Source organism: Salmo trutta, chromosome 2 (assembly GCF_901001165.1).
Source record: "Salmo trutta chromosome 2, fSalTru1.1, whole genome shotgun sequence".
In the NCBI taxonomy this organism is placed as follows: domain Eukaryota; kingdom Metazoa; phylum Chordata; class Actinopteri; order Salmoniformes; family Salmonidae; genus Salmo; species Salmo trutta.
In genome coordinates, this window is record NC_042958.1 from 63915672 (window position 1) to 63928776 (window position 13105).

A 13105-nucleotide genomic window follows, 5' to 3' on the forward strand; every position below is an offset into this window, starting at 1 on the left:
AGAGTCTTTCTGGGTAAGTCTCTAAATGCTTTGCACACCAGGATTGCATGTTAGTCTTCAAGCTCTGTCAAGTTGGTTGTTGATCATTGCTACAAAGCCATTTAAGTTTTGCCATAGAATTTCAAGCCGATTTAAGTCAAAACTAACTAGGCGCTCTGGAACATTCAATGTTGCCTTGGTAAGCAACTCCAGTGTGTATTTGGCCTTGTGTTTTAGGTCATTGTTCTGCTAAAAGTTGAATATCTCCCAGTGTCTGTAAAGCAGACTGAACCAGGTTTTCCTCTAGGATTTTGCCTGTGCTTAGCGCTATTCTGTTTTTTCATCATAAACATCTTTGCCGATGACAGGCATGTAGCCACCACCATGCTTGAAAATTTGAAGAGTGGTACTCAGTTATTTGTTGTTGGATTTGCTCCGAATATAAGGCTTTGTATTCAGGACATAAAGTCAATTTCATTGCCACATTCTTTTCAGTGCCTTCAGTGCCTTATTGCAACCAGGATGAATGTTTTTGAATATTTTTATTCTGTACAAACTTCCTTTCCACTATGTCATTCAGGTTAGTATTGTGAAGTAACTACAATGTAGTTGATCCATCCTCAGTTTTCTATCACTGTCACAGGCATCGATGAACGATGACCAAAATGCAGCGGGTATAGTGCTCATCTTTCTTCTTTGTTTAGAAAAGAACACTCAAAACCAAATAAACAGACGACGAAACAGTTCCATAAGGCACACAGGCTATACAGAAAATAACCACCCACACAACCCAAAGGAAAACAGGCTGCCTAAGTATGGCTTCCAATCAGAGACCACGAAAGACACCTGCCTCTGATTGGAAACCACACTCGCCCAGGGGCGAAAATCTGATATCAACTTTGGGGGGGACAATTACATGAAATTTTCTCAAGAGCAATTCCTGAGGGGGACACCAAAAGTAGTGCTGTAACACATAGCCTACATTGTAATATGGTAATATTGAGGAACCAAAGAAATAAGATGTTTTCCGTACTCCTAACTACCGGTACCCAAAACTACACAACTACTCACAACCGCAATACCATTGCCTTTAACAAATCGTAGTTCAGTCACCAGTTTAAGTTGAGAGTGGGGGTATCCATGGCATTTTCCAATTATGTTCCTATTTTACAAGTCAAAAAAATTGAGAACCTTTCATAATGTTGCCAAACAAAGACTCAACAAACTTACCTGAGACTCCGTCTCTGCCAGTCTGTCCCTGCATATCTGTCCCCAACTCTGCTGTCTGTGTGCCATCTGTTGCCTGCTCTGCCTAATGACATCATTCTGAAACATTTCCATTAGAATTTCATTTATTTCTTATGAACATTTTATCAACTAGTCTTTGAGATATTAGGCTACTAGGGTTCTTACTTTGCGTTTTGGTGTACTGAAAAATACTCTGATGTCCGTCTTTTATTTTTCTGCCATTTTTCTACCTGGCTGGCTGGCTACACACACACAGTATGTAGGTTATTTACAGTAGGAGATGGGCTTCTATCATCTTATCTTTTATCATTCTATTTGGGCTTCGATCTAAAAGGTAGCTAGCAAATGTGAAACGGATTAAAATGACAAGAGTTGACAGCTGTATGAGTTCACCATTTACACAACATATGCTGCAACCTTTTGTAATTTTAATATTTTGTTTCATATTGGCTGGCTTCCAACAATAGCTGAATTGCAAAGCTAGCGAGCACCAATTCAGTTTCAGTGGTGTTTGCTATAATCTTTGCTACCCGGGTTAAATAAAATAAATAAATTAAAGTTCCCTTGCGACAATTTAGCTTTTGCAACGAGACCATTAAATATATTTAAGACAATGGTAGAAGAGAGTGTAGTTCTGTTCAGTTTGGACTTCAGTTTATCGCAAACCTTATCACAGGGACTTTGAAGCACTAACTTACATCATCTGCATGCTGATCTTGGAATAAATTGACGATAGCAAAGATTCCATCTTTGACAAGGCCACATAAATGGAATAGGTACTAGCTAGCTTAATAGTTAATATTTGCGCGCTAGCTCTGCATATTCAGCTAGTGTGTGTGCGCGATTGACTGGATTAACCTCACGTCAGTTACGTTCATTGAGTGCCTTTCAGACAGTGGCTATGACCCCTCTGTTACCTTGCCAGTGGAGCAAACCATTGTGAGGAAAAGGGTGGGGGCGGTCGCAATCTTTTGAAACTTAAAAACGCGCTATTAAGTGTCTATAATCAGCACAATTGCTTTCATTGCGTATTTGTCACGTAGAGTAGGCCAGAAGGCTAAACTGGAAAACCTAACCTCTATAAAAAATAAAAAGATGGCGGAGCCGCAAAAGTTCTTCTGTGCAAAGGTGTTTATTTACATAGTGATTCCGGAACAAAAACAACAGTACTGCCATCAAACGTATACCTTATGGGACAGCTTAAAAACAAAGATGCCCCACCCACAGCTCAATCCAAAATGCCTCTCAATGAACTGAAAGAGAGGCTCCTTTTGTAGGGGTAGCCCCTCCCCTCAGAACAATTAACACTAATTAATTAAGCAATTACCTATTCAACCTACAGTTTCCATTTATCTACACATACCAAAATATATACATTGCAACACTTTATGAAACAACATCACAATATAACATTTACAAAATGACACTACTGACAGTGTCTTCCAATATGCCCATTTACATTAATGAGCCATTCCGGACAGGCACTACAAAGTAAGCCCAATTCCCTTAGCTCGGGTCCTTATCCAGCATACCCCGAAGCTACAGCGATGGAGAGAGAGAGGAACAGAACAAACAATGCACTCATCCATAACATCTAAGTATAATAAATATTGCTTATATTAAATATGAACACTTGTCTGTTTATTTCTTTTTGAGTGTTCTTTTCTAAACAAAGAAGAAAGATGAGCACTATACCCGCTGCATTTTGGTCATCGTTCATCGATGCCTGTGACAGTGATAGAAAACTGAGGATGGATCAACTACATTGTAGTTACTTCACAATACTAACCTGAATGACATAGTGGAAAGGAAGTTTGTACAGAATAAAAATATTCAAAAACATTCATCCTGGTTGCAATAAGGCACTGAAGGCACTGAAAAGAATGTGGCAATGAAATTGACTTTATGTCCTGAATACAAAGCCTTATATTCGGAGCAAATCCAACAACAAATAACTGAGTACCACTCTTCAAATTTTCAAGCATGGTGGTGGCTACATGCCTGTCATCGGCAAAGATGTTTATGATGAAAAAACAGAATAGCGCTAAGCACAGGCAAAATCCTAGAGGAAAACCTGGTTCAGTCTGCTTTACAGACACTGGGAGATATTCAACTTTTAGCAGAACAATGACCTAAAACACAAGGCCAAATACACACTGGAGTTGCTTACCAAGGCAACATTGAATGTTCCAGAGCGCCCTAGTTAGTTTTGACTTAAATCGGCTTGAAATTCTATGGCAAAACTTAAATGGCTTTGTAGCAATGATCAACAACCAACTTGACAGAGCTTGAAGACTAACATGCAATCCTGGTGTGCAAAGCATTTAGAGACTTACCCAGAAAGACTCTCAGCCCGAATTAACATGTATTGACTCAAGAGGTTGAATACTTACGTAATCAATAAATCAATCGATCTATCTATACATTTTTATGACCTTTTTTTATACAAATGTTAGAATTGGAAATATCCTTTTACATAAGGCGTTCTGTGTGGGTCCATTATTGACATGTTCATAAATGTAATGAACCTGAAAACCAAATCATACAGTGATTTAGGCATTAAATACTGCCACAAGCCTCCTTGTCTACATTTAAATCCACACCAAGAAGTCACTTGTAGTAAAAGGATTGCCTTGTTGAATTTGCCAATGAACAAAAGCACAGCATAATCCTGACGCCAAAGCTTTCGGGAGACACTTGGTGCACCCTGCGAGTGGGGAGACAGAACAGACAAGGCAAACGTTCCAATGCTGTTCCAATGCATGGTGAACTTAAACCATCTTTACCTCGTCAGCACAGTAAAAGAAAAACAATTAAAACATACATGTACATTATTCTGTGGCTAGAGTGTAGTTGAACCACAAAGACACAAACCAATTGAAGAAAAATAGTCAGAAAACCAGATTCGTGACTCCCCAGTTTTGCTTCTGGAGCAAAGTAAGAAGCATGTGATACATAAGAACCCATTCCAGTGCTGCATCTCAGTAGTTCAACGTGTCCTTCTCTCCTTCCCTTCATGTGTACTGATCTTTAAGAATTGAACAGGTCAATTGGAAACAACAGCTTTCACCTATCCAGTGTCATAAGATATGTGCATATGAAGGAAAAGACACAACCAGAAGCCACTTAGCTACTATTAGGACTCAATCCTGGAATGTGCTCCAAAAGTCTCAGATATCTCCCTTCATAACACCTACAAGTCTAGGTGGACTTGAATGTGTATAATTTAACAGTTGTTAATCTTGTCCTTTCAAATGGTCAATATAGAAATCAAACAAGGAAACAAGACTTCTTCGATTGGAACTCACACCAGTGGTGAATCTCAAAAGTCCTTCCTCCAGTCTTCTCCCCACCCTCTCAAAACATCATGGGGAAGCAAGGAGAGCATTGTTTTTTTTTATCTAAGGCCAGTATGCTAGGACAAAATCATCTGCAGATTTCTCATGCTAGTGACTAGTTGGAGGCAAATGATCGTGCAGAGACAAAGGATTAAGCTGTCAAAAGCTGACCAACTCCAGTTATTTGTGTAAGTACAATAGAGTACCACAGTATGAGTCATAATACCCATAATACATAGCGGTCAAACAAGAAATGGTTCCAACCGTCTTTCCACCATAGGACATTTTAGAAACACTTAAAATAAGGGATGTGTTTCATGAAGGTTTACCCTTGTGTGATGTTTCAATAACCGTGTAAATATCTGTAGGACAAGGTTACTTATCAATTTAGTCACTTGCATTTAGCCCCCAAAAATGAAATGCTAATTAGCTGCTAATGTGGCTATCATAAAGAACTACAAACGCCATGATGATCTGGACGCGACTGCTGAGGCAAAGGTAAGAACTAACTATGTTAGCTAAATATAGTCATTAATAAATTGGCAAAATGTCTTTAAATTGACAATTCAGAGAGTTCAGTAATATGTTTCACCTCAAAGAAAAGTGGCATGTTTAAATATGAGATGAGGGCAAGCAGTTCAACACAGGTAGGTCACATTTACCATTTTGGGCAGTATATAAATGATCTATTATGACATCACATCCACATAAGTTTGTGAGATTCCAGAAGTCTCATTATTTGTGAACCAATTATGATGTCACAACTGATCAATAAATTCCAAATGTTCTGTTTGAACATTCTGGCGTCTGATTGCTGAAAATAGAACACTAGTATCCAAGACAATCTAGCAGATTCCTCCTGAGATATAGTTAACACAGTAGATCACCATAAAATATAGAAAGTGCTACTAGACTACAACTTAGTTGTAGAACGAGGTTAGAAGAAGGCCACTGTCAATCTCCTTGATGATGAGGAGATTCTTGCAGCCGCTAATGGAATATAATGCTTTAACAGGGAACCTTGGAGCTGCCAGTAGCAACTCTGTTCAGCCTGCCCTGCCATCTCAACCCAAGACCACTGAGAAGCTTCTAGCGCTCAAACAAAACAGTTTAAACACCTCCAGAATCCCAGTACTGGAGTTGACTGAAGAAAGAAAGGGTGCTCTGCAGCGACTTGCCAGTTTGAAGGCTGTGGAAAAGAAACCACATCCCCCCTCCAGAATCCCAGTACTGCAGAAGAAGAGGTCCATCTGCAATGGGAAGAGTCAAGGACTGCATGTAGCTCCAACATCTCAGCAGTCAGGGAAGGCTACTGTTCCTTCCATCCGGAAGCCACTGCAACCCATCCGTACCAAGAGGGATCAAACCTACGTGGTGAAAGACATCTACCTCCATAGTGCCAAGCCAATGAAGGCAGTCCATGGAGCCAACATGGTCGCCAAGATGCCACCGCCTCCCATTAGAGCCAGAGTCACTGTGCCAAACAGTGATGCCAAGAAGAAGCCATTCCAGCCAGTCAGACCAGAGGGCAGCCCTCGTCCTGCTGCTTCAAAGTACAGAAGGCAGGTTGTGAAGAAACACATTCAGTTCAAGACTCAGACACTAACTGTACAGGATCTACCGCCATGCCCCGATGAGATGGTATGGGACGTCTTTAACTCAGAGGCTGAGCAGGTGATGGCATATATGAAGGCCAAGCTGATCAGTGTCACCCAAGAATTGAAACTGATTAAGAGTGGGGCCAAGATGGATGCTCAGGCTTTGGAGGAGAAAAACGCAAAAGTGCGGTTGAGAAAAAAGGTGGAGAAGTTCATCCAGGAGATCTGCCTGATGAAGGTGGATTCTGACCTATGGGAGATGATTAGAGATAACGAAGAAGAGGAAGAAGAGGAAGAAAGGATTAAAGAGGTGAGGAGAAATGGAGAAGTAAGCAGTGTGGCAAGTAAGCTAAAGCAGACAGCCACAAGATACACTGTGAGCAAGCCAAAGAAAGTCAAGAAGGGTTTGAACATGGAAGACAAAAAGGAGGACAGACAGGTAAAGTAGCTTGACATTCCAAAGCCATGCTAACTGTTGATCTAGTGTAGTGTTGGTGATCACGTGTGTTTGTATCAGAGGAGGCTGATGGGAGGAGTTATAGGAGGATAGGATCGTTGTAATGGCTGGAATGAAATGAATTGATCGGAATCAAACGAGGTTTCCATGTGATTGATGTGTGTGATACCGTTCCTTTTGTTCTATTCCAGCCATTACAATGAGCCCATTATAATGAGCTCCTCCCTCCAGCCTCATCTGGTTTGTACATATTGTATATCTTGTCTTTGTTGCCCAGCTGCCCCTTATTTGGCCCATCTGATAACATCCATTCATTCAGGTGGTGTTGAAACGTCGATTTGGGATGAGTGCAGCCAACTCCAAGCTGAAGCAGTGTGAGCACTGCGGCCGGTGCTTTGATCCTAGTCGCCTGGAGAAACACAGCGAGATCTGTGCCAAGCTCTCCTCCAAGAGCTCTAGATGGGGGGTCTATGACTCCACCATGCACCGTCTCAAAGGCACTGTACTGGCTGGCTACGTGAAGCGATCCGTGGTGTGATGCACCAAGGGACCTGAGTCTGTCGCTCTTTTGTATTTTGTATTGAACAGACAGACATGCAGTGACTGATAAACCACCAGCTGCCCAAATGAGGACTTCTACCTTGGAATCTGTGAGGGTTCCAATAAGAGGCAGTACTACTAGGAGGCAGGCAATATTGTATCCAGAAACGTCTAAACCAACAGTGTTCAGCAGTTCCTCAAAGCTACAGAAACACCTGTATAAAACACCTCAATAAAATCAAATCCAAATACTCATCTGAATCATTCTGCAGATGTGTTACTAGTGCAGGAAAGTAGAATAAATGAAATATTAAGAAACAAGGGAATGCATTTGTCAAATCTGAATAGGAAAAGGAGTGATTTTTTATGATTTGGAAAAATGAATAAAGATATACTAATTAATTGAGTTGTATAACTTACCAAATTTACACAATTAACTGAAGTTGGTCAGCTTTTGACAGCTTAATCCTTGGTCTCTCGGCGTAATCCATAGATGATTACAATTATAATTGAATGATGTCTGCTAGACTAGTTGATTGACCTGTAGGGCAGGCAGAATCCCGTGTCTCCCTTTTCCACCTCCTCCTTGAACCGCTGCACACAGTCCAGGAAGGCCACCATGGCATGGTCAAACTTGTTGTCCCAGAAGAAGCGCAGGCCCCCTGTACAGTACAGTGGTAGCTCCTACACACATAAGAAGAAAGGGAGAGTGGAATGTACCATATACAACATGGCCTATTCACTGGGGTTGGCTTGGGCCAGTCTGATGAGCATTGGAAAATAGTTCACTCTTTTTTTCATTAAAAAAGGTTTGTTTGTCTCCATACACACTGCAAAAATTAAAATCTAAGTAAAATTAAATATCTTAAATCAAGGCAATATATGCTTGTTTTTTGTCTGACAAGATATTTCTTATCAGCCAGTTTTTATGTTGGAGCATTTCACTTGTTTCAAGCTTTTTTGTCCTTAATTATCTTAAGATAATATAACTTGTTACTGAGATTGTGTTACTGGTTCTGAGTAACTTAATGCTCAAAACTAGAATTACCAGAATTATAAAGCTGTTTCATCAACACTGAGAAGTACAAAACTGCTTTGTCAAAGTCAGATTTCTTATTTCAAGCATCTTATCCTTTTCATCTCTTCACATATGTCACGTCCTGGCCAGTATAAGGGTTAATTGTTATTGTAGTTTGGCCAGGACGTGGCAGAGGGTATTCGTTTTATGTGGTTCGGGGTGGTGTGTTTGTTGAAGGGGCATTTGATTTAAGTATTCCGGGGTGTTTGGGCAATGTTTGATTTTCATGTATTCTATGTTTAGTCTAGTGTGCCAGTTTCTATGTTTGATTAATTGGGGTTGGGACTCTCAGTTGAAGGCAGGTGTTGTCTATTTGCCTTTGATTGAGAGTCCCATATATTAGGGTGTGTTTGTGATTTGTGGGAGATTGTTCCGTGTATAGCGTCAAGCCTTACAGGACTGTTTATTGTCGGTGTGTTTCTTTTTGTATACGTGTTTATTTTGGGTTTGCCTTCTTTCCTCATAATAAAGAAGATGAGTATACACATACCTGCTGCGTTTTGGTCTCATCACTACGACAATCGTGTCAACATATTAAGAACAGACAATGACCAAATGGAATTCACTGCTTTGTCAATCTTACACACAGCAATCATGTATACAAAATACAGTGCAGAACAAAGACAGTACACTTTTCATATCTGGGGAACACACTGAGTCATTTGAACTGTTGTACAATTCTATTACTTCCCCAAGATGGTATTTGACTTGTACATAAGTTTGGCTCTTGTTGCTAATTGTGTAATGAGAGGTAAAACCAACCAGCTTTTCAGCATCCACTAACTCAGTGGCCTGTGCAAAGTGAGGGACCTCAACTTGATAAGCCATGATGTTTCTATCAAAGCGTATAGTTTGAAATGGTTGATATTCCAAAAAATAAAGCCTAGAATCAACAAGAAATATGTTTTTGACCAGTCCAAATTCTGGCATATTACCATTCAGTACTTTGGCAAAGATCATGGACTTCTGAGTTATGTGTTTTATTTGAATTGATTACAAGCCATTTGAGTGATAAAGCATGGTTTACTTCATTGAAACCTAGGAAGTCCCTCAATTTTCCACGTAAATATTGTAGATCTTTAACCTCTGATACAGGTCCCATCTCCCTTTCATTTGAAAAAATGGGGTGCATTGAACTGTCAACATTTTGGCAGCTTTCATATATTTGGTTCTGATTGATCAAAGACTTGCAAATATTTTTTTACATTGAGCTTGGAAGCCCATTGTTTAAAGAAACAATGTTTAGACTCGAACCGCATACACATATGTCTAACCATTGGACCCAATGACTTTATCTGTGATGGCAAATGTATCATATAATGCTGTTTAGGTGTAACATTGCGGTCTGGAAAAAGCTACTTCCAATGCTTCAAATGATTTACAATGAGTAACTTCAACCTAGACACGGTCACAATGGAAAGAACAGGTGCAAATACTATCTGTACAATCTCTATTAGCTCAATTGTCAGTCGTATATATGCATTGACTTCCAAACTCTCCAAAACGAATGGCAATATCCTTAGCAGGACAAGCATTTGCCCAGATGACTGTTTTAGTTTTCCATCACTCGACGTTAATGTACTAACAGAAATTGGGGATGGCCGATCGCTAACATCTAGAGGGGAATAAGGGAAACCAAGAATAGCAGAATTCACTGAGTCCAGATCAATCTGTCCTGACACCACAAGACGATTCAAAATACATTGGGGCTATGCCCTCCAGAATTACATGCATAATGTCTTGCGGAGTTTGTTGTATGATATCAAAGGCTGAGAATTCAACTAACTTGCTCCTTCTATTCATCCCATATGTTGTTCTCAGGCTGTTGCGAAGCAAGTCAGTCTGTGCCTTTTCTATTTCATCACACTGTCTGACATGCTTCTCCAATGTCCTTTCAGTATATGCATCCTCATTGAAGTGTGACTGCATGTCCTCAAAAGAACACTCAGTGTCTGCACTTACTGTAGGCAAAGCCCACACCCTCTGAACCCTGCTAGTTCATGTTGTGCCAGGGTGTCTCCAGAGAGAGAGACCATGGCACCATATATCGTTTTATCGCCGTTAATAGTTAGCATTTTAACTCCACTGTACAATGAATGCATCCATGTCTTCCATGATTCTATTCAATATTACATCTACACCAGATTGACGGAGGTCTGCTGATCTAGCCATGGCAAGTAGCCTGATAGCAGCCAGTTTAGACCTGTATTTTGGATTTATATTTCCTAGGGTGTAGTACACCATTAACAACTTGTTTTTTGATGCAAAGGATCCTAGTGGATTACAGATCTCTATTTCATCCGTGTACAGAACAATCTGCAATGCATTTGGTTTCTCTGAAAATAAGGGATATGATTTTAGAAGAGCATCATCAACAATGTCATGAAAAAAACTTGCCCTGCACATCTGGGGTCCCTTTTCAACCATAGACAAAATCGTTGGGTGTGATAAGAACTGCTCTAGACTTTTGACTAATGGTACATAATAAAATAATTTGTCTTTGATGAAAATGTCTTTTGATCCTCCACAATTCATCCTGCATATGGTTCCAGCAATTGGAATTTCCTCTGCGTCCAAACAGCTTCTTAATAACACTGTCCCGTCTAAATGTTGTTGCAACGCCAGCAAAGGTTTCAATGAAATTGTCAAATATATCCATTGCATCATTTTCAAGTTGACCTGATGTGCTTCCTGAATGCTTCTTTAGCACTGCCTCCATCTGCTTCCTGAGGTTGTCCAATAGTGATGATTGATACTGCTGTACCCCAGCAACAATGTCATTCACACCTTTCTGAAAATGAGATAGTGAGAGAGGTGGGGATGTCATCAATCATGGAGGTTGGAACACACCATCATGTATACCTATGATATTCACATTTTCTTATGACATATTCATTAACATAAGGACATAAGGGATCAACAATAGTAAGGTGGACAACCTAGCACTGAGAATGAACTCAACCATCACTGAACCACTACAAAATGCTCTGCATAATGTAACAAACCAAATGCTCTGTTCAGAAAAAGCATCTTACCTGTGAGAGACGATGCTTGGCTCTGGTATTTATCACAAAAGCAGTGGCATGTGTTGTCAGATTCAAAAATAAATGTTGACATTGAATGTAGTATCCTGAGGCTGGACATTACTAGTTCATGACAAGTATAATGTTTATGACAGGAGAAGTGGTTGTGAAGACTGACTATGAATGCTATTAGTAAATCTAAGTACTTAAAAAAATATGGTCAATTTCAGTAGATTGCCACCAACGGAGTAACTTACTTGTTGCACTGTTACAGCTCCATGTTGGTCAATGCCCCTTTGCCCATCATCTGAGTCAGATGGATGGAGTTGCTGATCAGTGATGCTGGAGTTAGCTAGAAGACTATCGGGTTGAATGTTGTCCTGTGTACCACACATCAAAGAAACAGATGATTATTTGAAATTGTATTTAGTGTCACCAATAGTGCTATTTAAGTGTTTTGTTCCTATTTATCATCGATTATTTCACATTAACCCAGCTTTAGCCATAAGAGTCATTATGGCTAAAATGACCGAATAGCCTAATGGACAGTATGACTTTGGTCCGTGTATCGTCTGTTCATTAAATTATTTTTTTAAATCCAGAGAACAAAAAAAATGCTAGCTAGCTACTTACTTGTTCCGGTGGTGCTTGGCTTTCCTCCGATGGCTGTTCATCTGGTCGGGTGCAATCAAGTAGGTGTTGAAGGTGGTTTCTCTTTACATGATGGAAGGAATTGTACACTATATTCCTCAGTGCATCCGTCAATACCACAGAGCAGCCAGAAATCAGGGCTGCGACTGTGAAATCTATTGATGACTCAATAACAGTTTCAATTAAAAAGTAATAAAAACGCAGCAGATAACGCACCGTCAAAGCATCTTGAACGTTACTAAACGCAAGTAAAACGTTCCCACTGCTTTCGATGAAAAGGGCGGAAAGAAGTGAAAATGATGTTCAGTATTTATAATAAAACCAAGTAATTTATTGGAGTAGAGAACAACACCACTGGGACTTTTAACTATACATGTATCACTCCGCTTTACAGGTGTTCTAATAACCGTTAATTACATTAACAATCGTTCTCTATCTTAAATTGTAACAAACTTCGCACCGCAAATATGAACATATTTCCACAAATAACATTTGAGTTAAATGATGAATGGTCGTCAGGAGAGGACGGTAACGTGTAGACCTACACAAAGTAGCAGTATCAAGCTAGTGTGGAGGAAAATGTATATGTGTTGCTTGGCAACAGTCCAGTCCCAGACCAGTTGGGGAACTATGTGTGTTGGCGGAGCCAAATAAATGAGGAAATAAATAAACAAATCATAATCTGTTGTCGCGTATTACTGTTAACTAAGAAATTGCGCTTGTAGAAGTGTTGTATAAAAGCAATATCACACTCGAGGTCGTGCTGTTATACTGAATATTATTATCTTTGGCCTGCGGCCTCGTACCTACGACCGAATCACAGCCGTGCTGATATTCAGCACTCCCTCTCGTGTGATATTGCTTAACTGACGTACGTTCATCACATTATCTAGCTAAATAAGGGAGGCCTAAAAAACTAAAAAGTCAAATACGGTCCAAATCTTTCATTCATCTAACAACACCATGAATGAAGATGGAATGGATGACATATCCAGGCATGGACCATATATCATCCGCAGTATTAAAAGGTAATGTTAATTTGTTTATACCGTCTACCTTTCTCCTTAGCAAGCTAACGTTCATTTGAATTGGAAAGTTGGCAAACCAAGTTAGCATGCTAATTTTAACTAGGTAACGTTGCCTTTTTGCAGTTAATAACTGCACGAACGGCCATTCGTTGAAAAAACTTTAAC

The 13105-nt window shown here is 39.9% G+C and overlaps 1 protein-coding gene across 1 annotated transcript; it reads right to left on the reverse strand.

Moving 5' to 3' along the window:
- Window positions 1–7688: 7688 nt before the first annotated feature.
- Window positions 7689–12387, reverse strand: LOC115163363 (uncharacterized). Its single transcript, XM_029715192.1, has 5 exons — window positions 12366–12387; window positions 11895–12067; window positions 11519–11641; window positions 10832–11029; window positions 7689–7844 (listed from the first exon to the last, which is right to left on the reverse strand). Exons 1-5 carry the CDS (start codon window positions 12385–12387, stop codon window positions 7689–7691), a joined length of 672 nt encoding a protein of 223 aa, XP_029571052.1.
- Between the last annotated feature and the right edge of the window lie 718 nt (window positions 12388–13105).